Source organism: Spinacia oleracea, chromosome 4, assembly GCF_020520425.1.
Source record: "Spinacia oleracea cultivar Varoflay chromosome 4, BTI_SOV_V1, whole genome shotgun sequence".
Taxonomy (NCBI): Eukaryota; Viridiplantae; Streptophyta; class Magnoliopsida; order Caryophyllales; family Amaranthaceae; genus Spinacia; species Spinacia oleracea.
Window position 1 is genome coordinate 150019965 of NC_079490.1, and position 26299 is coordinate 150046263.

At 35.8% G+C, this 26299-nt stretch overlaps 2 protein-coding genes across 3 annotated transcripts; one reads left to right on the forward strand and one right to left on the reverse strand.

The window, feature by feature from the left end:
* The first annotated feature begins 18349 nt into the window (after positions 1-18349).
* LOC130472023 (RING-H2 finger protein ATL39-like) lies at positions 18350-18799 on the forward strand. Its single transcript, XM_056842428.1, has one exon. The coding sequence runs from the start codon at positions 18350-18352 to the stop codon at positions 18797-18799; it is 450 nt and encodes a 149-aa protein (XP_056698406.1).
* Positions 18800-19507: 708 nt separating this feature from the next.
* On the reverse strand, positions 19508-25675 carry LOC110805498 (probable ubiquitin-conjugating enzyme E2 25). Of its 2 annotated transcripts, XM_022011109.2 has the most exons (8): positions 25468-25675; positions 25247-25358; positions 22458-22550; positions 21519-22343; positions 21352-21412; positions 20972-21111; positions 20573-20884; positions 19508-20092 (listed from the first exon to the last, which is right to left on the reverse strand). In XM_022011109.2, the coding sequence occupies exons 1-8, from the start codon at positions 25509-25511 to the stop codon at positions 19814-19816; spliced, it is 1866 nt and encodes a 621-aa protein (XP_021866801.1). In that variant the 5' UTR covers positions 25512-25675; the 3' UTR covers positions 19508-19813. The 2 variants fall into 2 exon arrangements, with proteins under 2 accessions (XP_021866801.1, XP_056683556.1); XM_056827578.1 differs by lacking the exons at positions 25247-25358; positions 25468-25675 and adding an exon at positions 23441-25194.
* Between the last annotated feature and the right edge of the window lie 624 nt (positions 25676-26299).

A 26299-nucleotide genomic window follows, 5' to 3' on the forward strand; every position in this document is an offset into this window, starting at 1 on the left:
CTAGAATTCCTTCCCTTTGAAGTCTTTCTAAGCGTTTCAAGTTTATATGGCCTAATCGACAATGCCACAGATAGGTGAGATCTGAATCATCCTTTTTGGCCTTTTTGGTATTTATGTTATATACTTGTTTGTCGTGATCTAATAAATAAAGTCCATTGACTAATCTAGCAGATCCATAAAACATCTCTTTAAAATAAAACGAACAACTATTGTCTTTTATTATAAAGGAAAATCCCTTAGCATCTAAGCAAGAAACTGAAATGATGTTTTTAGTAAGACTTGGAACATGGAAACATTCTTCCAGTTCCAAAACTAGCCCGGAGGGCAACGACAAATAGTAAGTTCCTACAGCTAATGCAGCAATCCGTGCTCCATTTCCCACTCGTAGGTCGACTTCACCCTTGCTTAACTTTCTACTTCTTCTTAGTCCCTGTGGATTGGAACATAAGTGTGAGCCACAACCTGTATCTAATACCCAAGAAGTTGAATTAGCAAGTATACAGTCTATAACGAAAATACCTGAAGATGGAACGACTGTTCCGTTCTTCTGATCTTCCTTTAGCTTTGGACATTCTCTTTTGTAATGGCCTATTCCATCACAATAAAGACAGCTTGATGTGGACTTGTCCTGTTTTGATTTAGCCTTGCCCTTGGACTTTCCACCTTTCTTGAATGGTCTCTTTCTAGCCTTGAGTAAATCTTTGGCTTCACAGTCCAGTACTATTTCAGCCTTTCTGACAAGGTGAATAAATTCTGCAACTGTTTCTTCTCTTGGTTCACTTAGGTATTGTTGCTTGAAGCGACCAAACCCACTGTGTAGTGAATTGAGCAAGACAGAGACTGCCATCCTTTCGCTTATTGGTGTTCCTAGTAGACTTAGGCGATCAAAATATGAACACATAAGATCCACATGGAACCTCAGTGGGACGCCTACCCTCTGTTTAGTGCGAAGGAGCTGAACATGTGTTTCTTGGACCTCCATCCTATAACACCTGTTGGGAGAACTAACCTTTAGCCCAGACATTGATTCAATCAACTCATGGACGTTCAGGTCCCTGTCCTCCGTACTTCCACGACAGATATCCCTCAGATTCTTGATGAGCGTAAAAGGTTCATAGGCTACAAACCTTCTAGCCCAATCATCAGGGATATTGTTCAGCATGAGACTCATAACCTTTTTGAGATCCGCATCCCAGGCGTAAAATCTCTCAGGGGTCATGTCTCTGGCATAGTAGCTTGGCATGGGATGTGATAGTACATACTCAAGTCCATTGAGTTTGACTATTTCAACTAGCTTAGCTTCCCATTCAAGAAAATTTGTCAGGTTCAGCTTGACCATAAGCTCAGAACCCATGATGATGTTTTGATTGTTGTTTGCCATATTAAAACTACAATTGAAAAGAATAAACAAATAAATAACCATTCACAGTTTCTCTTAATAAACTTAAATTCTAGCATACATGCATAATTCAATGTTTATTAAGCATTTTATTCAAGTTATGTGTTCCGGCAGGTGTGAATAAAATGATTCCAAGATCCTAAAATCATTGAAGAACTAAGCACGGTTTGTCGACTTAATCCTAGAACATCTTAGGTAAGCAAAAGCCTTTTGCTAATAGTCTAGAAACTATTCTTGGTTGATAGGTACGTCTAAGAACTTATTAAGTAAACCTATCGAATTTGCCACGACATAAAAGGACTCCTTACTTATATCGTTGAGTTTCACCAAAACTAACATGTACTCACAATTATTTGTGTACCTTGCCCCTTTAGGACCAATAAGTAACACCTCGCTGAGCGAAAACTATTACTAGATTGATGTAAAGGATATCCAAGCAAGTGTATATTTTGGCATGGCACCTTTTAACTCAATTTTTAAGTTCGGAACTTAAGGCTCTTACTATGTTGGTTAGATTTTAAGTGAACTAAAATCCTTAATCATGCAACATAATCAAGCTTTTGATCTCATGCATTTTAAGACATATTTAAAGCAATAAATAACTTAAAACATGCATAAGATATTTGTGATCTAGTATGGCCCGACTTCATCTTGAAGCTTTGACTTCAAAGTCCGTCTTGAAAATCTCCGTGGGAGGCACCATTTTCTTCAAATAGGATAAGCTATAACTAATTACAACTATTTGATGGTTCGCAGACCATATTTGAATTGAAAAATAACTTTGGTACTTTAGACCAATTACATTCAAATTAATGGTACGCAGACCATATTTTCTATCCTATTTGGGCCATACTAGTCACTTCATAACCTGCAAAACAGTACATATACAATATATACCATTCACCCATTCATTATCATGAATGGCCCACATAGCTGGTTAGTAAAACACATTATGCATCACGTAAACATTTGCAGCAATTAATCAAGGGCACCAATAATCTACCAATTATTCAGTCCTTATTAATTCTAATCAAGTTGTTTTAACCTTAAGGATTTGTAGACCTAATCAAGAGTTTATGACTAAAAAGCGCTCCCACTTAAACCAATAAATTCATATGCTTTACCAATTTTAAACATAAAAATGTATTTCTAGTCCAACCGGAAACATACAAATTTAATTAAAATTTAAAGCTCATATCAATTTATAATTGAATCCAAAAATTTAATTTAATTTCAGTCGTATTTAAATTAATTCATGATTTTAATTTTAGTAAAATAATTAGAATAAATAACATTTATTATAATTATAATATTCAAAATTAAAATCCAAGAAAATAATTCAAATTATTAATTTTAAAATTAATTAAAATTACGTGAACTGAAATTTTCAAATTAAACATTCAAAACGATCTAATCGTAACGCAAACACCCTACGCGTTGCACGCCCATGGACCGTACGCACACAGCCACTGCTGGCCATGTGCGCGCAGCCCATGCGCTCGTCGCATAGCTGCCGCTTCCCTATCGCAAGCCTCCGCACACATTGTGCTCGCTGCGCGCGCCAGCGCTCATCGCACGCGAGCTATCGCTCGCAGTGCGCGCGCGCGACATCGCTCGCTGGGCGCGCGAGCCATCGCTCGCTGGGCGCGCGAGTGATGCTGGGCGCAGCGCTCGTGGCACGCGAGCTTGCGCTCGCTGCGCGCGAGGCTGCGCGCTCTTGTGCGAGGCAGCGCGCGCTGTGGCGCAGCTCGCTTGCTGCCCACACGCGACTGCCTTGGCTCGCCCTTCGCCCATGCCCATTCGTTCATTGCTCGTGGCACACGACACAAGGCAGGGCTGCTGCCTTGTGCTCGTGCACTACGCCCTTGCTCATTGCATTCGTGCCGCACGGGCGACGAGCTCCCTTGCTCGTCGTCGCATGCCCGCATTATACAACACCCCTTAAGGGTAACACGAAGCGTCCATTGCTTCGTGCGTGCAAGTTATATGAACGAATCGCATAAAAATTTAAAATTTATATTTAAAATTAATGACAAATTAATAAATATTATTAATTTCATAATTTTAGGGCGAAAAATCGAAAATTTATTATCCAATTGATTTCCGATTGTTATGGATTCAAGTCTAGGTCATAAAAATTTAAAATTTATCGTAAATTTACAATTTTTATGGTGGTTTTTAATCATAGGTTTCTAATTAAATTACAATTAATTATGAAAATCAAATTAATTCTAATTTTCAACAAATTAATCATAATTACAAATTAGATTGCATAATTAACAAGACTAGGCATTCAAACTTGTTAAACATATGCAGTAGGTCAATCAAAAATTCAAGATTTATCAACAAGAATCGCAAATATTTAATTTAACATCTTAAATTTACGAAATTTTGCATTCGAAAAACTAAAACCTTCGAAAAGTCATAGTTAGGCTTCGAATTTGAGAATTCTGGGTTCGGCAGAAAAATAGTATTTTTGTCAAAATTTTAGAATGCCTTTTACATGCGGAATTGACACAAAAATCACTCAATTCGGATGAGTAACGAAGAAACTGCCGAAAAACTGCGTACGTATAATTAAATAAACGCAATTTGCAATTAATTAACAATTACGAAAATTAATCACCCCTTTTAATTCTTGCAAATTTGTAATATTTAACCATGTTCATGCAATTTAGATTATGAAAATAATAAGGGGCTCGTGATACCACTGTTAGGTTATGATACATATGACATTACATAGATCATGCGGAAACAACCATTAACCAGGAAACATATTATTTACACATAATCATTTAGCATAGTTTAGATGCATACTCTTTGTTGCGTGCCTTCCCTAGCTGCGCCCGAACCGAACAAGAACAAGTCTTTAGGACTCCAAGTGTCGTCCCTCCGTAGATAGTCCACAGCACGTCCGGATCCGCCTTAAGATTGACCAACTAGAATCGCCCTTAAGGTTCTAATATTTTCGGTTAGGTAGGCAAGAATATTGGCTGATTTTTCTGCTCAAAAATCTTAGTTTTGAATACTTAAAACTTGTGTATAAATTATGACCCCTAGGCCTTTATTTATAGAGTTATGGAAAAGGAATCGTAATCCTAGTAGGATACGAATTAATTGAAATTAGAATCCTACATGAATTCTATTTAATTAATTTATCCAATTAGGAATAGAAATTTAATCATACACTGACTCTTGTAGATTTAGGAATCACGCATGAGCACAAACTCACACACACACGGCAGCCACAAGGGCTGCCCATGCGCGTGCGAGCAGCAGCCCACGCAGCGCGGCCCACGCAACGGTGGCCCTTGGCGCGCGCTGGGCCTGCCTTGCGGTAGGCCTGGGCGCTGCCTTGGCTGGGCTTGTGGCGCGCGCGTGCTTGCTGGGCGATGGCCCGGCTTCGTGCTGGGCCTTCGTCCGGCAGGCCTCGTCCGATGCTAATTCGTACGATACGCTTCCGATTAAATTTCCAGTTCCGGAATTTATTTCCGATACGAACAATATTTAATATTTCCGATTCCGGAATTAATTTCCGTTTCGAACAAATATTTAATATTTCCGTTTCCGGAATTATTTTCCGATTCCGGTAATATTTCCGATTCTGACAATATTTCCGTTTCCGGCAATATTTCCGATTCTGGTAATATTTCCATTTCCAATAATATTTTCCGATACGTACCATGTTTCCGTTTCCGGCAACATCTACGACTTGGATAATATTCATATTTCCGATACGATCCATATTTTCGTTTCCGGCAATATCATCGTTTCCGGAGTATTCATTTCTTGCCTGTGACGATCTTAGCTCCCACTGAAACCAAGATCCGTCGGTTCCGAATATTCATAGATGGAGTATTTAATGCCATTAAATACTTGATCCGTTTACGTACTATTTGTGTGACCCTACGGGTTCAGTCAAGAGTAAGCTGTGGATTAATATCATTAATTCCACTTGAACTGAAGCGGCCTCTAGCTAGGCATTCAGCTCACTTGATCTCACTGAATTATTAACTTGTTAATTAATACTGAACCGCATTTATTAGACTTAACATAGAATGCATACTTGGACCAAGGGCATTATTTCCTTCAAAGGAAGTGTCATCCTTGTCGCCGGCCTATCGTTATCCGAGGTGTCCGTCAGTTACCTGTTACCGTGATGTCGGCCATCTTGAAGACGCAATAGGGGATGAAGGAGCTTTCAAGTTTCAAGCCACCTGCGAATCTGCGATGACGGATAATCTTCTTGCTGCGACGTACGACACCAAGAAGGAGGCTCATTTGTATTTGACATTGTTTTGTTTGTTTTTTTTTTTGCAGCTTTTGATGTTTAGTGGAAGAGCGATATCGGTACTATTTAGATGACCCATAGCCTGGATTTGATCACCTTATTTGTGATGTAGTCTTGAGGACTTTATGTCATTTTTATGTCAGCGATGGTGTACCACAACAATTTCCACCTGCTAGTGTGACCAAAAGCCGACCTCAAAAAAGAAGAGCCCAACCATTTTTTTGTTTTAATTTTTTGCAGGGCGTGTACTTAAAGGAGTTGTTGCCCATGCCATCTTGGCGCATTAACTTTGCTATAGCCCGAGTCCACCGATGTTTGAGTCCGAGCGTACCAGTACCAGACGGGAGACAGAGCTGCTTGATCGTACGAAGATTGTAGAAGTTGTCATATTGTCCTTTACCTTTGTCCTTGAACCGGTGCCCATCATTGCTATTCTAAAGCAGAGCCACACTACCTTGAGGAGCATCGCTACCGAAACGAGAAAGAGTCTGATTATACACATACGAGGAACCATTATCGGACCAGTCGGGCCATTAATCTTGACGACGGAGCAGCTAGTCCGCTACTCGTTATCCATGGGGTGCTGTTTGAAGATACGGAGATGTTGTTCTTGTTCTCATAATTTCATAGCCATGAAAGAGAGCTACAATTCTTGTAGTTCGGGTCTGTGTACTCCACACTTCAATGTGTAAACATGTTACGTTACTGGTGACAATTACCAAGAGGTGTACGAATCCAAGTTGTTGTTGTCTTGAGATAATGCTCTTGCAGTTTAGCGTGCCAAATTTGTAAACACAAATTTCAGAGCCTGCAAAATAATAAACTCAAAATAATGTGAACAAAATAATTTTATTGATTTTTTATGAATTTGGGTACAATCTCTAATATTTGCTCCTCTGATTCGATCTCCACGTTGAATTTGACTTGGCTCACAAACTAATTTGATTTGATTCTCGGACTAGTTTGATATGTACTTCAATGAGGGCCTTCGGGCTTAATCTCGTCCAAGGTCGATCTTCTAGAATGGTACGGCACACCTTTTTGAATGTTTGTTGTTCTTCTTCCACCAGGATGCATGTTTGATGTCGATTTGGTGTTGCTCACGAACGGGGTTGATCTTCTTGAATAAGGGCCTTCGGGCTTAATCTCGTCCAAGGTCGATCTTCAAGAATGGAACGACACGCCTTTTTGAATGCTTGTTGTTCTTCTTGAATAAGGGATGTGCACTTTGATTTTTTTGTTCATTTATTTTCCTGAAAATGCTGGTATAATTTTGAATTGTTGGTGCATATCAATCTAACAAGAATTTCGGTAGCCATATGCGAGCCATGCGGGGTGATTTGGTTTTCTAATGGAGCTTTCTCCAAATCATCTATTTGCAAAGGTGTTGGCCTTCGAAGCTTTTTTCGCTTGATTCCGGTGCTTGATAGAGTATTGGTGCTTAGAAGCTTTTTCCAACCTCCACGCATTTTGGTGAATCCCTGGTGCTTGACAACTTTCTCCAGATTATTGGTGCTTAGAAACTTTTTCCAAACTCCAATTTTATATCTTTTACAAGTTTCTGGTGCTTGGAAGCTTTCTCCAGATTCTAATGTAGTTTTCGCGAACCCCTGGTGCTTGGAAGCTTTCTCCTGATCGCAATGTAGTTTTCGCAAACCCCTGGTGCTTGGAAGCTTTCTCCATATTGCAACGTAGTTTTCGCGAACCCTTGGTGCTTGGAAGCTTTCTCCAGATCTTTGGTTCGAGGTGTTTTACTTTCTCCAGATCTCAATGTAGCTCAACCCTTGGTGCATTGGAAGCTTTCTCCAGATCGCTGGTTCGAGGTGTTTGGTGCTTTTGAGCATTCTCCAAACTTTGAGTTTGAGTAGATGACGACAAACTTTTTGATCATCATTTGACAAAATGAATTTTTAAAGACAAAGTAAAACAATTTGAATTTTTCTTTTACTCATGCCCCCGTCATACTTCGTTTTAAAAAACATTTTGTGTGTTTCCAAAACATACGTAATCCTTTAAATTTTTTTATGGAATACAATTTCAAATTTCACTCCAAAATTATTTTCATTTTTTTTGATGTGGCTTCCCTTGAACTTTTTTATTATCCAAGATGCCTACGTACCAAAATAAGTGATTTTTTTTCACTTTTTTTTTGGATCAAGCCGAACGTAGTTCCAAACACATTTTTTTTTGTTATATATGCAGTTTAGGCTCGTGCTTAGGAGCTTTGAGGACCATCTTTTTCATCTTTGCCCCCAGGATCATTGTTGAAACTCCTTGCAGACTTGTGGACTTAAATCGTCAAAGTCTCAACAGATGTCCGACTAATCGGACTTTACTTCACGATTGGCTATCGAATTCTCCATTTCATGAGCTTGAGTTGCCAAATCCTGGAAATTTTTGGGCCTGATTCCTTGCAAGATGTAGACCAAGTCCCAATGCATGCCTTGGATGCACATGTCAATTGCAGAAGTTTCGTGCAAATGATCCTTGCATTGAAGACTTAGCGTCCGCCAGCGATCGATGTATTCCACGACCGGTTCACCTTCCATCTGGTTTGCTTGTGTCAACTCCAGCATGCTAACAATACGACGAGTGTTGAAGAAGCGATTCAGGAACATTTTCTCCATTTGATCCCAACTATCGATTGATCCAGGAGCTAATTCGTCTGTGTACCAATCGAAGGCAACTTCTATTAGCGATCGAACAAACTGCTTCACCAGCAAGTCCCCTTCAGTGCCAGCATTGTTACACGTTTCAATGAAATGTGCAACATGTTGTTTGGGATTTCCTTTGCCATCGAAGAACATGAATTTGGGAGGTTGATAAGCGTTAGACATCTCCAGGGCATCAATCCTTTCCGTATAAGGCTTGATGTAATGGCCAATTTCGTCAGGATCTACACCAAGTTGGTGTTTGATAGTTTTGGCTATCATATCTTGAATTTGACGGAAGCAGAACGAATCACCATGGGGCTTTCTTCTCCTTCTTGGCTTGGGCTTCGCAGTCGACTTAGATTCATCGCTTTTGCCTTCACTTTCGGTTTCGCCATTTTTGTGTGTTTCGTCAATGGGACGTTTTTGAAGCTTCTTGGACAAATTGGCAATTTTTTCTTCTTGTCGTTTGATTTGGGCTACTTTTTCTTCGCCGTCTTTGACAAGCTTTTCAATGATTTTCTTCATGTTCGCCAATTCTTCCTCGATGGTGTTTGCTTCAATCGCCATGACATTTAAAACAACGACGTCTATTGCTCCATTGGTTAGCTCCTTTGACGGATCTTGGACCGCTCCATTGATTGGCTCCTGTGATGTCCCTTGGACTGCTCCATTGCTTGACTCTTGTAACCGACCCTGGATTGATGTTGGAGGGAAGAACTTGTTGCTTTTGTAGCCAACTTCTGCGTTTATTAGCGACGATAAGGCTGCATCAAATTGAATGGAACTTTTCTTGGCCGCCATGATTGGATCGTGTTTCTTCATCGTCATGCTTTTACGGCTCGAAATTGCTTCAGTACTTTGATTGTGGAGAAAGAGATGAGAGGTAGAAATCGTCCCACCGAGCGTGCCAAATTTGTAAACACAAATTTCAGAGCCTGCAAAATAATAAACTCAAAATAATGTGAACAAAATAATTTTATTGATTTTTTTATGAATTTGGGTACAATCTCTAATATTTGCTCCTCTGATTCGATCTCCACGTTGAATTTGACTTGGCTCACAAACTAATTTGATTTGATTCTCGGACTAGTTTGATATGTACTTGAATGAGGGCCTTCGGGCTTAATCTCGTCCAAGGTCGATCTTCTAGAATGGAACGGCACGCCTTTTTGAATGTTTGTTGTTCTTCTTCCACCAGGATGCATGTTTGATGTCGATTTGGTGTTGCTCACGAACGGGGTTGATCTTCTTGAATAAGGGCCTTCGGGCTTAATCTCGTCCAAGGTCGATCTTCTAGAATGGAACGGCACGCCTTTTTGAATGCTTGTTGTTCTTCTTCTAGGGAGAGAGAGTTTGATGAGACTTGACTGGCAGGAGAATATGTGAGATATTTAGGTTTGCCGTCTGTTTTCTCCTCCTCTAGGAAATGAGATAAAGTACTCTATTTATAGAATGAGGAAACTTTTAGGGTTTTGTTGTACCTTGGGCCTTCTTGTCTGGACTTGGTAGTCATGACTAGTTTATAATGGTTAAACCTATTTTGTCAGGTTTAACCATTTAAAAATATTCTAGTTTGATTAAAATAACTGAAAATAGGCTAAATTAATATGAGAACCCAAATCAATTAATTTAATAGACCGTCAAAAAGTTTTCGAGTCAATACTTTAAATTTTGACTCAAATAATATCTAACGTGGCACGTTAATAAATTTTTCGTGCCTACACCTACTAAGTACCGAAGCTTGGCAGGTTCTCTTCAGTACCTCACTTTCACTCGCCCTAATATAGTTTATGCGATACAACAAGTGTATCTTTTTATGCATGATCTCGGGAGCCTCATTTTGATGCATTAAAGCGCATTTTGCGATATATTCAGGGCACCATTGATCACGGGTTACATTTATATCCCACTGCTTCCATGCAATTGATTACTTATAGTGATGCAGATAGTGTCGGGTGCCCAGACACCTGCCGTCTGACTTCGGGTTATTGTTGCTTTCTCGGTGATAATTTAATTTCTTGGTCCTCTAAGCGTCAGCATACACTGTCCAGATCTAGTGCGGAAGCAGAATACAGAGGCGTCGCAAATGTTGTTGTCGAGGCATGTTGGTTACGTAATCTCTTACTTGAACTGCATTTCGTCCTCGAAAGGCCACTATTGTTTATTGTGATAATGTCAGTGCAATCTATCTTACTTGCAACCCAATACAACTGTAATACCCCGTATTTTTTAACCCTATTTTATTATTCTGTAATTACCGTTATTAACGTAATTACGTCCTAAAATATTGTGTTTATTTTTCGATCTATTTTAATCTTGTTATGTCATTTCTTTGTGACATAACACCAATTATCTGAGCCTAATCTTATTCTTGATCAATATGATTTTTCTATCTCAAGATGAGAAGTTACATATTTGCCCTTGATTATTCAAAGAAACCAATGTCTCATTTTGTTTCTCTTCTTTCCCGTGAGACTAGAAGAATTTCCCAATAAGCTTTGACTTCAAACAATCAGTTTAATACATACATGGCAAGTCCTACTTTTATTTCTCCTTCTTCCTTTATACGTGTAAATGAGAAATTTGGCCAACAATATTTTTGACTTCTGCCTCCCAAATTTATGTTTATTCAGTTCTTCTTACTCTCTTATGCGTGGCAAAATCTTGTCAATTTGAATTGTCAAATGTCCAATTTATTTCTCAATTTCATGACTCACCATGTCAATAAAGCTTTATAAATAGCCTTCTAATGTTCAGTAATTTGCAATACCAAAACCCAATTCAGAAATGAGTAAGAAAAATAAATAAACCATTGATGAAACTTGAATCTTTTCCACCATTTTCTCTCTCCTCCTTTGACCACCGCGGCACCGCCGCTACCGCCACCACCTGCTTCCGGCGAGTCTTCCCTTCGCCGCCCAGAACCCAGTCCCGGCTTCACCTCCCCGTCGGAGTCCACCGTCCCTGCTGCACCGCGTGCGGCCAGGGTGTCGGAGCTGCTGGCTCTATTTTCTCTGTTTTGGTATTACGTGATATTGCTTCTTATCTTCCTCTTTGAATCAAAATCACCAAAAATAAAAAGGGTTAAAGGGGTTTGGTAGTTGAAAGTGGGCCTTGAGTCCTATTATGGAAGCACTATTATTTATGGGCTAAAGTCAACTATTTTCCTGGTGGGTTTCGGTTACAAGGGCAAGCAAAGTTAAGTAAGTATTTTGATTTTATTAAGGTTGCCTATTTAAGTATGATGAGTAACCATTTCTAATTATGGGTTTTTATTGTTATCATGGAGAAATTGGGCTTATCAAATAAAATGTTTGGTGGGTTATGGAAGATACGTTTTGGAGTATAAAGATATCGTCACTTTAAGGTTATGGTTAAGGAAAATCGATCGAGGTAACTATTATGTCCAACATTTAAGCTTTATATACCCGTATTTGTGTTATGTGTGATTATATGATTATTATATGTTTTATGTGCTAAGTGATATGATGTATATTTATAATTATGACCGTGATGATATGTTAAAGTATTTTATTATTTTAAAATGTTAAAGACGTTGTTCGGAAATAATCATGATATTTATAAAGTTATTTTAAAGAAAGACGATGTTGCTTTTGTCGGCATGGAAAAGTGAACTGAACTAGTAAATGGGCGAGTTACAGGTGGAGGCCATGTTAAAGTTAAAGTTTAAAGGGAACCAGTTCCCCCCTGAAAAGATGTAAGAAAAGTCCCGCCAAAGCCTGTACTTGCCAATGACCTGTAAAGGAAATGATTCCTTGCCGACACAGTTTTCAAGATAACGAGACTAAGTTAGTTATTACCGAACAATAAATGTTAATGATTGATATGTGCCAAATGATTTTCAAAATAAAACCGTTTTGACGGGCTGGAGTAATATTACTGAGTTTTCCACTCATTTTTTGATTTTTCTGTGTTTTTCCTGTTTTCTATTTTTATGATGATGCACAGGTTCGATTAAGGAGCTCAAGTTGCTCAAATGAGAGTTATTACTGGAGTTGGTAATTTATTATGGAGATAAGATATCGAGCTGTGAGATTATTTATTATGGAAACTCGGTTACTAAGATTAATATGAGAATATTGAATTGTATTTATGTTGGTATATTGTATTATTTAAGGAAGGTTATTAAAGATTATTTTATTTGTGGGCCCATACCCACAAGTCTCAGGATTAATTAAGCCTAATTTCGTTGCTAATGATCAGCTAAGTGCGGTTTTTTACCGATAATTAAGGAACCGAAAAGTCGGGGCGTTACAACAACACTAACGGATCAAGCATGTCGAGATGAACATCCATTTTGTTCGGGAAAAGGTGGCGTTGGGTCAAGTACGGGTGCTACATGTTCCTTCCCGATATCAGTTTGCAGACATTTTCACGAAGGGCCTTCCGTGACAATTATTTTTTGATTTTAAGGATAGCTTAGCGTACGACCTCCTCCCGCTATGACTGCGGGGGTGTGATCGAGATAGAAATCTATTATGATTTAATCTCTAAAGATATTTAATGTAATTAGACTTCTAGTCATACTTAGATACATAATCCTATTATGACTCATATTGTAATCCATATATATATGATCAATGAAGTACACTCCAATTCACGGAGTTTTACAATATCTAACACTCTAGAGTATTCATCGCCACCTTCTCCATATCCTCCGCCACCGGGGATTCAATGGAATTAATATCCGGCGAATCCGACCGTTATCGGAAGTTCATCAGACATGTGGTAGACGCAGCGATGGATAGAGAATTCCAAAGAGGGGAAATACGAGTTGGAGTTTGCGAAACAGATCGAGCCATTCTGATTGATTTACTGATTATTGATTTGCTGATGGTAGATGGGATGGGGAATTGAATCTTGAGCTTGAACAAGAAGCTAACCTGGTGGATTTACGCTTTTGATTTTGGCGTAGCGGAGCTGGTGGCTTCATAGCCGGAGAATCGTTAGGATTTATAGAGGATCCGCCGAAAATTGTCGCCGCCGATGACGGAGATCCGGGTTCTTGGCGTTTTTCTTCCATTGGTGTTTGGATTATAGTCTCCCCCTGGTTTGTTCAAGGGTTTTGTTGGGGGAGAGAGTTATTGAATCTCTCTCTTTTCTGTTCCACAAAATGAAGTAGTCCTGCACTCCTACTACTATGACTGCTCTATAGTCTATACTATACTACTATCTACTGAAATTAAGTAAATTATCTTAGTCCAACCTTATTATTTAGTCCAACCTTATAATTCTAAAGGATAAATTTACATAAATAGTCTCAATAGTGTATAAACAAGTGAAACATATCAAAATTTTGTAACTGTATGTATTGATCAAATATGTAACCTTATATTTCTGCAAATGAATTTTATCAAAATTTGAGAAAAATATATCGAGTGGAACAACCCATTTGGATGGTTCTCTCAATAATTTTGATTTTTGACTGTATATTCTGAGATTTTATTACGAAAATGTCACTTTTTGTCAATGAGATAAATTAGAAATTTTCCGTTGTTTATACTTCCTGCATGATTAGGTTGCTATGTTTCTTTGGTGACGTATTGGTGTTTGTCGATGCACGTACATTTGCCATTATTAAGGGGCAGATAACTTTGGTGACATACTGACGTTTATCAATGCACATTTTGCAAAAATATTGAAAAATGTACTTCGATTCCAAGGATCAACATAATTAGAATCCTTATAAAAACGCCTCATACCCATAATTTGTTCCTCCATCATAATCTCTATGGGTTACTATGTTTCTTTGGTGACGTACTGGAGTTTGTCAATGCACATTTTGGCCATTATTAAGGGGCACATTTTGGCCATTATTAAGGGGCACATTTTGGCCATCATAAAGTCGAGCAGGTAAGATTTGGGCTTAACACTTGAACAACACTATAACGACATGGCAAACACCTTGACCAAGTTGGCAGACCTTTATGTAAATGTATGTATAACATTACTCCGTATAAGTTATACGATATTCGGGTGTCACTCGCTTATTAAGCTAAGTTTGGTCTGATGGTAAAAAAATTACAAGTTTATTTTATAATAAGGGCGCATTAGAGGTGATACGAAGTAAAAGGGATACAGAGTACTGTTGTATTATAGAATAGAGATAATCTAATATACATGTATAAAGGAGGCATATTTGCTAAAAAATTAGAGCGCCCACCTAGGATTACTAATGGTTTCGGCCAATGAAAAATAAGATTTCTAATTTCTTTTTGAATTAAAAAAATCAAGTGCCACGTAGATAATTAATTAGGTGCCACGTAGATATTTTAATTAATTAATTATTAATATATACAACTCCATCAAAAATCAAACACTCTAATAATTAAAAAAATAATGGATTACCACGTAGATAATTAATTAGGTGCCACATAGATATTTTAATTAATTAATTACTAATATATACAACTCCATCTAGAATCAAACACTCTAATAATTAAAAAATAAATCTAAAATAAAATTCATCCAAAATCAAACAATAATCTAAAATAAAATAAATAAAATTCAATTTAAAATCAAACATTAATCCAATATTAGAGCACAACGTAGAAAAATCTAATGGTCTCGGCCAATGGAGGCATATTTGCTGAAATATTAGAGCGCCACCTAGGATTACTAAAGGTTCCGGCCAATGACAAATAAGATTCCTAATTTCTTTTTGAATTAAAAAAAAATCAAGTGCCACGTAGATAATTAATTAGGTGCCATGTAGATATTTTAATTAATTAATTACTAATATATACAACTCCATCGAAAACTAAACACTCTAATAATTAAAAAATAATCGATTGCCACTTTGATTATTAATTAGGTGCCACGTAGATATTTTAATTAATTAATTAATTACTAATATATACAACTCCATCTAAAATCAAACACTCTTATAATTAAAAAATAAATCTAAAATAGAATTCATCCAAAATCAAACAATAATCTAAAATAAAATTCAATTTAAAATCAAACATTAATCCAATATTAGAGCGCCACGTAGAAAAATCTAATGGTTTCGGCCAATGAAAAATAAGATATGAAAATTAATCTAATCTTATATATATATATATATATATATATATATATATATATATATATATATATATATATATATATATATATATATATATATATATATATATATATATATATATATATATATATATATATATATATATATATATATAGGAGGCATATTTGCTGAAATATTAGAGCGCCACCTAGGATTACTATTGGTTTCGGCCAATAAAAAATAAGATTTCTAATTTATTTTTGAATTAAAAAAATCAAGTGACGCGTAGATGATTAATTAGGTGCCACGTAGATATTTTAATTAATTACAAATATATACAACTCCATCCAAAATCAAACACTGTAATAATTAAAAAATAAATCTAAAATACATAAAATTCATCCAAAATGAAACACTAATCTAAAATTAAATTCATCCAAAATGAACACTAATCTAAAGTAAAATTAAATCTAAAATCAAACACTAATACAATATTAGAGCGCCACGTAGGAAATCTAATGCTTTCGGCCAATGAAAAATAATATTTTGAAATTATTTTTGAATTAAAAAGTCGAGTGCCACGTAGATATTTTTATTAATTAATTATTAATATTACGCATATACAATTTCATCAAAAAACAAACACTCTCATAATATAAAAAAATCTAAAATGAAATTCAATGCAAAATAAAAAACTAATATAATCTAATATATAAAAGTGGTATATATATAGGATTTTTATTTAAACATAACAATTTAATAGAATCCGTGCATCGTACGGGCTAAAATCTAATATGTAATATCGCACACATCGTGTGCATATAAGACTAGTTATTATATAATCTAAATGAAATGTATTACTCCGTACAATTTTTCAAACAGAGGATGGAGATTTAAACAAGTGACTACGTGACTTACACAAACTAATTTTTACTAGTTGGTGAAACCGTGAAAGACATCATAAGCTATTGTAAAAAAAAAAAAAAAAAAAAAAGACTTCATTGATTTTCGACGTAGGATTTTTTTTTTTGGTTCTACTACGAGGAGTTCCCACCGTTTTCGGCGAGGTAATCTCCTATGGGAGTTTACATAGGTACTTCGATGGGCAGCATCCCTCCCAATTGAGATTTTTTCCATTCCCAAGACTCGAACCCGAAACCTTAGTTAAGGAGCTAGAGGCCCTTAACTACTAATGCCAACCTCAATTGATTTCGACCTAGGAATTTGCTAGCACGTAAAAGTGTAAAACTGAATTGTTCTAGAGCTTTAGTGAATTAAGTTTATTCCAATGTCGACTATGTAAATGGTGTGGACCATGGCAAGTTCATAATTTAATTAGATTCGTAGTTGACGAGTATATTGTCCTTTTGATAACACCATAATTAAACGAATGAGATTCAAACTTGTCATCAAAACAGAACATCATAATACATGTTCAGATGTCGTATAAATAGTGCTTCTAATCTAGATCATTGGAGTCCATTATCTTAATCATGCCACATTGGCATTTGACTGAGACCGAAATAAAGTTGCGCAATCAGAATATTTCTTTAAAATTTATAATATATAATGCATTCCATCTAAATCAATCGAAGACAGGTGGAATAGTGAGGTAAAATAAAGATTTCAATACTTCAGGTAACATAGCAAGCATATCTTATACTCTCTACCTTAATGTTCTTGCTTTATCCTACCATCAAGTTTTTTATAGAAAAGATTTGTGTTAATAAATTTAAATCTGAAATAACATGTAAAAATATAATATAAAAGCGATGCGTACGAATATAAAAAACATATAAATTAGATAGAGCCGAACGCATATAAACATATTGGTTACAATGGTAAAAGTTTATTTGAAAGGGATAGATTGATTAAAATGCTTATTTGAGATTTTTTTCCTATTCGGTAGGTTGTCATTATATTCTATATTCTATAAGCGTGGAGGGTATTTTAGTAATCCAAAAGCTTGTGGATTTACTAAAATAACATCAGCTCTTCATTTATATAATAGAGATCAATATATTCAATTTCGTGTGTAAAAAAATTATAAAAAGTTAATATTCTAAAAATACATACCGAGAACAATCTAACAATATCTTACATGATAAAGTTTTGATGTATATAATTGTGATTTTTTTTTTTTTGACATTGGATGATAAAGAAAAGCAGAAATAGATAAACAAAACCAAAGCTAAAACAAAAAAATAGAAAAACTAATCAGGCTTGGTAGGGTAGAGATTGAAAGTAACACCATTCTTAATAGTGAAAATTTACGGTCAAAATTTTCATGCTTTGGAGACATATTGAAAGTGTAAAAGAGCTTTTAAGAACGAAGCTAAGGTTGTACTTTTTTTTAATGTTTTTTATATTACTTTATCGACCCGTTTAATAAATTATACGAAGTAATAGAATTCTCCTGTCACACAATCTAAGTATCATTATGTGAGATTCAAAGTTAGATAGCGGTAATTATACTCCATACAGACTACTTCATTTAATACTCCAGTTAAAAGACGCTCAATCTTATCCTTATCTTTAAGGTTGTATTTTAATTATCCAATTTTCACTTTATTAGAAAATTGTATTATATATAAATTTATCTGAACTAATCTAAACTTAAGCGACTATTAGGAAAATCGATAGTCAAAATACTAGAGGGAAGTATTTTGAATAATTTAAATTTTAATGTTAATGAAGATAATTATATCATAAAGAAGAAACAAATCACAATATAGTTGACACCCTCAGATTCCTTATCCTCGTCATCTCCATAATTGATATTTTTTTTATTTGTATTTATATTATATTATTAGAAAAATAGCAATTATTGTTATACTTATACTCCACCTTAATATAATGTATGATTATCCACTTCATCATCAATATTAGTTGTACAAACAATAATCCAATTTATTTTCTAGAAAAAAAAAGGTTTAGATTTCATTATTTCTCAAAAAAGCACACAAACAAAAAAAACAATGAGTAATTTTGACAAGAATGAGCTTTTCTACATTGCAGGAGTTGGCTTGATGTTAAACATCTTCTTATTTGCTATAACATTGTTGGTTTACCTCTGCAAACCTCGTACAGAAAACACAGACGACATAGAAGCACTTGATCATCTTCATTATTTGAACGTCCCTTTATTACAAGAACACGAAGCAACGAAGGGTTCGAGACTAATCGATCTCATACCGGCCATGAAATTCTTACAAGTGCCACTGTCGAATCGAGGAAACGGGTGTTCGATTTGTTTACAAGAAAGGTATGAAGATGATGAAGTGTGTAAAGTTCTTCCTGGATGTCATCATGTTTTTCATGCTGATTGTATTGATCAATGGTTGAAAAAAAGACAGACTTGTCCTGTTTGTAGAAAGATTTTTCAACTTGTTCTTCCTAAAAATCCTAATACTTGTACATTAGTATGATTTTTCTGAATTATTTTTTTGTTTTTTTTGGTGTACTTTATTTGGTGATTTGAGTTTTAGTGATGAGTGTTTTTGGGTATATTTTTTTATTTTTATTTTTATTTTTATGAAGTATATAGTAACAAGTGTGGAAGAACCATTATCCTTATGAACTCATGGATAAATCATCAATATAAGGATTCTCTTGAACTTTTCCAATATAAAGTTGAAGAGATAATTTTCTTGGAGTTTAATGTTATGTCAATCTCATGCAAATCTTAAAATATCTGACAACATGTCAGAAATGGATTTATTAAGAAAAATAAATAAAGGCAAAGAAGAAATTTAGGAGCAAACTGAACTGCTTAAACAGAGTACTTGCATTATATTGTGGATTTGTGGGGGACTGGGGAGGAAAATGATAAATCAGTCGATAAGGAAGGTATGAGAGCATTGATAATGAACAAAAATAATATTAATCCTACTCTCTCTAATTCTCTCAATCATCCCACATCATCTTCATGAATATTTGTATATTTTATTTTTAAATCTTGAACAGAAATAAAAGTTCGTCCCTATTTCGCTTTTTTCTAATCTTTTAAAAATAAAAATAAAATTAAAAAATACGGAGCATATCAAAATAAGTGTCTACTCGTAGACTATGCAAAATGCTTGTAGTAAATAATACTGCAAGAAACCAGGTCTCATAGAAGCACCACAGTGGTATCATCAGAAAAAAAATTGTAGTCGAATAACATCACATATTAACGATTTTGAAAATTGTGCTTACATTTTGATGATAGACAGCAAACCACTGACTAAATATTTGTAAACTAAGCTCTGACCGAAAAGAAGAAAGATTTTGATTAGTAAGATGTAGTCTCTAGTCTCTATATATAATCGACATTAATCAGCATTAACTAAGCCTATATTAGTCAGCATTAGTGAGAATACTATACCAAAAATAATCCCCAAGTTTCTGATCGAATATAAGGGGATTGCATTTGCTCTTTCAGAGAGTCGACTGTCTAGTGTCTACCTTGAGTTGGTTATTAAAAATTTGTTGCAGTCCTTGACACCGATTTTGGTAAAAGCCTCGACGAGTGATTTGATGTAACTAGGCAAATTCACCTTGAGCAACGGAGAGCAAGTTTTTCTCTTACCCTGTACAGCAGCAGCGGCAGCAGCAGCAGGAAGGGGTTTGCCTTTTACAAACCTTCCAACTTCAACACCATCATCCAGGTATGCTCTACATGCTGCCAGTATATCATGACCGCGCTTGTGGAAATGTCCATAAACTAAGTCTTCAAAATGCTGCACCCAAATAAATAACAACAAAAAGCTGTAGTTGCAATATCCATGTGATCACGTCAGAATAACAGAACAACGCTGCTATGTAACTGAACCAATGCCGTAAATCCACATACATGTACAAATTTCCTATACAATTAACAATCAGAAAGCAAAAAATACAAAAATAAAAAAAGACATTAGTAAATCCTTCAGAATAACACAAGGCCATTTATGATGCACATATGCATCAGTGAATCGCTTCCATGATATTCCATCTTACCTGCCCTACATCGTGCAATGCTACAAAAATTCAGCTGCATCAGGGGTACTTAAAAGGCCTGGAATACTAGGACAATGACAGTTGCTCATCCCCTAGAACATGTATGCAATTATGGAAGTATAGTTTTTCAATGATAGTAAAACAAAATTATAACTACCAACACAACTATGTTGTCTTCCATGAACAAGGAAATGTGAAGGGTGCTATAAACACAATCTTACCTTTGGTGGGTTCCTCATTGTGTAAAGCATCGTTTTCAGTGATAGAAGAAATACATTTTCACTGTAATCCCTGGATTTTTTTGCGCCCTGTGGGGTATTTCTAGATCTTGCAAAGCCGGGTTCATTATAGTACGGGTCAGCATTTAAGATAAGCCCTTGTATTGAGACAAGGACTTGTAGCATAGTTGACTTGAGAGGACGCCAGTTCTCATCTCCTGCACCGCTCCAAGTGCCCAGAAGACTTAGGCATACTTTACCACAATTGTATAAATTTGGATTTATCCGAAGGCCGTGCGCATGGTATTTCACAGACTGGACAAGAAAATTCCACACTGTCAGATACATATTGGCATAAAGAAAACAAAGGAACTGACAATATACCCATGATCAAGAACACACCGGTGGCTTAGTTGGATAGGAGGCAGGGAACTGAACATCAAAGAAGAAGAGGCCATCATGATAAGGTGTACCATCAGCTGCCACCATTACAGCCTTCAATAGATCCATCCTTGCCTCATAAACCCTAACAAATATTGTATCTGGAGAAGATAAATAAACAGACAGATCAGCAGCTAGCTACCACAAGTATAGACTAAGAGAAAGTGCAACAACAAAAATTGTTGCCTCTGCATGATACCAATTACCAATAGCAATTGTATGAACGTATTTGCAGGTTTCAAGGACAATTCCGAACATGGAATAATCACAAAAATAAAATTATCTCCAATATATGATAACTTCCATAATCCTAATATGAGTCCATAGTCAAGATGAAGAACCTGGCAAATCTTTTTCCAGAATCCTCCACTCATCCGCAATTTTGTTTACCCAGCCTTTGGACTGTTAAAATCAGGGGGGAAAAGAACAAAAAAGTATAAGCTGTTTTTATATGAATATTCCGAGGTGTACAAGCAGAAATATCAGAATAAGTATTCCATAACCTCACCGGCCTCGAAGATTCTTTTGTCATTCCATATAAATGACCCAGATGATCTTCTAAAGTGTCAAATTTCTTAAAGAGTTCCAGCTTCTTCAAAATAGAAGCTTCGCTAGAATTTCCTTGCCCATCAGTGGAGGGTGGCAAAATGTCTGCACAGATGCCATCCTCAAGTCTTAAATTGTTGGCTTTGCTGCGGACAATTCCGCTAGGTAAGTTACTGCTAGTGCCAAAAAGATTTTGACTTCCATGGAAAGAATACTGTGTCCCCTGGGAATATGTACTTCCACCAGAATAGGGCATATACAGTAAACTCATAGGAGATGGCTTGATGTGGGTATGAGGATGTTGTATTGGCCACTGAGGAATTGGTTGAATAACTCCACTGGTTTGGCCATGGATCTGAGAAGTTGGAAGGCTGAAGGAAGAACGTTTTGATTTATTACGAGCATATTTGGATACAGAGGTTTTAATTTGATATGGCTCAACGGAACTTGCTGATTTGAAGGGATCCACCTTAGAACTACTGACATTAGAATACTTTTGTGTGCCATGTAAAAAAGAGCTGCTTGCAGGTCCTGCATGTTTCTCACTTGCAACAGAAGTTGGCATCATTGCTTCTACTCCAGATGGGATTTTTACACTATTAAAATGAGATTGCAGCATGTCATACTGACCATCATCGTATACAACAATATCACATCCATCAAACCCATCATCAATGGAAGGCAAGTGAGGGCTACATTTCCCTTTGACAAATCCATTTGCTAGTGGGGAAGGAGCTCCATCAATGGTAATCACCTCATGTCCAGCAGGATAATTAACCATAGGTTTCTGTAGATTGTAAGGAGAAGAAATAGTGAGCCACCTAAAAATACCGACATAAAACAGATGAAGAAAAGGCTTACTGTGGGTTACTGGCCCAAAAAAAATTAGAAACATCATTACCTTCCCTTTGCTATTGTAGGCAACTTTCTCACAAACAATTACAGCATCATCAGGATCTTCGTCATCAACAACGATGATTTCACGGCCAACAACCTTCATGCAAGAAACTAATCAACTTAAAGCACTAATGCTCCCCAAAATTAATAGAAGCAAGAAAAAGGAATTGAAGTGGAGGTATGACTTAGTTCATTCAATAGTCTTATTCAGGGTGCAAGTGCTGATTTTTTTCATACTTCGTTGCAAAGAGGTATGACTTAATTCATTTCAAGCTTCTTTTTTTTAACACAGGAGTCCACTTGAAGAACACAATATTTACTTTGGGAATCGTTAATGAAACTTTGCGGGTTAGAAGAGGCATTTTTCTATGCTTCTTGTAATAAAATAAATTTCCTTATATAAACAAGGTGACAACTTGAAAATTTTGAATCATTCAGCTAGCACTTAGCATAAGTATCTCTGTATTGTTAATTTTTACATTATCTGACAGGAATATTGAGAAACATTTTAAAGATTCAGCTCTTTTACTTTACTAAAAACTTTGCAGCTTGTGCATACAAAATTGCCCAATTTATGAGAGCAAAAGAGCCTTGTTCTTTCGTCATGGACTTTGATTTTCATAATGTGAAGGACTGAAGGCTTTCTACAAAAAAGTGAAGCATCAATTAACTTGAAAAACTGGAGTTGAAGTGGGAAGAAAATTAGGTATGAGAGACAGGAAAATATTGTTTCTTGTTTGACTTGTAAGGTCATTTGAGGAATTTGCAGAAAGGGCCACCTCAATAAATGGAAATGTTGAGGAATTGCTCTGCTCAATATCTCGATACGTGATGGAAAAACGAGATCGCTACAGGAATATGGCAGAGCTGAAATTTTTGGGACCGCACAAGCTTACACTTGCAACAGGCTTGAGGGTCAGGTCAAAAGAAACTCCAATTTTGGCAAATCAGTTAATCCTGGTAAAAGGCTAATCACAAGTCATTTACCATTAGGAAACACGTCCAACCGATAGAATTTCAAATCCTTTCTCAAATGAAGTCATTTCAAATCCAATTCTTGCAGAGGTTCATCTCTCTCAGGTTCTACCTACTTCTCTCTTCTGCCTCGCCCATTACAACTTCTTCTTCTTTCACTAACTCTTCGGCACCCACTCATACATGGATTTGATTGCATTATAGTTCAACTCCTTGCTTGACAGATCTTAGGTTATGTATTTCCCCCAAACTTCGATTCTTTTAGGGTTTGATTTTTCCCCCAAAATTGGATTTGTGCTCTCCTGTTCGTCCTTGTTCTCTGTCTTTAACTTCATCAACCTGTATCTTTCTCACAACCTCCTCACCGCATAGCCTCTTTGCCTCCGCCGAGCAACCTCCGTCCGCGTCATGACAGATTGAGGATGAAGGCAGTGATTGAATAGTTAGGGTTTAAGTTTTCCCCGAAATTCTAATGTTAACAATTTAATTTTCTGTTCTACATTCTTAATTAATCAAATACTTAGTCCGTTGTGGAATTAATACATTCTTATTCGTTTTAGGTTCCATTACTATGCAATTAAATTCTTGAGATTAATTGAATTTTTGCAATTAAATTCCAAGGTCCATTGCTTTCGGATATTTTTAGGTGAAAATGAGTCCAGTTCTTCTGATCACCCTCTTCATCATATCAGGCATTAAATATCAATTTTTTATTTGTATGTTATGTTTAAGTGACTTACAATTCTTGATTTAGTTTTCATAATTATTGCATGGAAATAATTAGGGATTTTTGATTTTCAAATCAAAATTACATCTTCTCAAACAACTTAGGGGATGTGAAATGACGGATTTATAATTCTTGATTTTCCCAAACAGCTTATTTGGAATTGAATGTCAGAATTTGAAATCAATGGAATTGAAATTCATCATTTGAAATGAATGCTCCTATCCAAACACTACCTTATGGAATTCCTTTTAATACTGCACTTACTTATTTGCCTTGTAGGCTTGGATGAGGAAAAAAAGGTTGCAGTAAGCTCCTAAAAGTCAAAAACTAATACTTCGTATATATGTATAACCTCGGTTTTAAGACATCTGAATAAAATACCAAAGAATCAAATTCCAGGGTTATAATTTAACAAGAGCTATACTCTATGCATTAGTTCTGAACTCCAATTTTAGCCTATAATGCAATGCACAGCCCTATCCACACCTGTAGTCCTGTAATACCCAGTCCTCCAGCACAGTATATCAACCTATTGTTTGTAGTTTTTCACCTAATTACGGAATATAATATTGTCTTGTGCCTGACCATCAAAACGAAGAAAACTTGAGACATTCTTCTTATTTCTCCCCTCTCTTGACTTCGATTTTTCAAAGTCTCAACCTTAACCCTTTTGAAACCTTTGTTCTGATGCATACATCAAATTCCCTCCCAATTGGCACATGGGACATAAAAATAACAAAATTAGTTAAATAAGATTTTTTTTTATTTTTTTATTTTTATACTTAGTAATTAAACAATATTCTTATACTTCATCGTCTTCCACTAAGTTAAGGCCAGTGAATTTTTTATTAATCATGAAGTTTTAAGAACAATAATAAATGAAGGGTTTTGTTATACGCATATTCTATAGGTTATTACTATAAAACCTACTCGAACTGCCTTCTCAATTTCTAGATTTACTACAAGAACGAGATGAATCACCAACTCCAACCCAGAAATAAAACAGCTGAACAATCAATCAACCCACATAATTCAATTCAAAAAAAGATAATTGAAATGAATATTTTTCAAGAACAACGAAAGCAATTCACCGATTTTTGTTTGGAAGGCTTTGATTTCCATGTAGAAGGTCGCGGAATTTCAATGATATCAGGGTCTAAGAACGACGAACTACTGCTACCACTCTCTGCAAACAATCTCTTCCTTCAAAACCCCATAAAACAAACATTTCAAATTAATTGAATGAAAAAAACGAAGTTCCGAATTTTGATGAACAATTAAAACCCAGAAGAAAAAAAAAAGTGATAATTACTTTGAATTTCGAGGAGGGCGAATTGGAATTGCAGGATCCTCCATGGTTGCGGCGGCCAGTGCAATTACTAGAGGTGCGGAGGTGAGAGAAAAATTGAGAATGTTATGAAAAACCTTCTGTTTTTCTGGTTTGCCGCCGTTAGTCTCTTTGACTTCTTAAAGACGTTTTGTTAGACGACCATGGACTGTAATTCAAAAATTAAAAATCCGAATGAGCCACATTTCTTGAAGACGGAGTACAAGGAGATTCGAATATGTGGTACGGAGTACTAGATTATATCCCGTGCACGCACGGATATTTTAAAATTATTATTAAACCATATTTAATAAAATAGTTATCCTCCTAAAACAAATATATAATTAATAAATTTTGAGCATACTCATTTAATCGTCTAATGAAAATTTCGTCCTACTACGTATTTCGTACTTCATATTTTATATGCTTATTATGCTAATTTAATTAAAATATTGAAGTATCCAAATTCTTATATGAGACTGTCCTCACCATCAACTGATGGTAAGACCAGTTCACACTTGCGAATTTAGGTATGTTACTTATATAGTTTAGACATGTTACTTTTTTTTTTATAATTTTAGAGGAGGTACTTTTTTAGTTTAGGTATGTTACTTCTATAGTTTATACATGTTACTTTTTTTATACGGAGTAGTTTTAGGAGAGATACCTTCTTAGTTTAGGTATGTTACTTCTATAGTTTAGACATGTTACTCTTTTTTTATAATTTTAGAGGAAGTACTCCCTCCGTTCCCAAATACGTGTCCACTTTGGACATTTACACGGTAATTAATAAAATTGAATGTATGTGTAAGAGGTA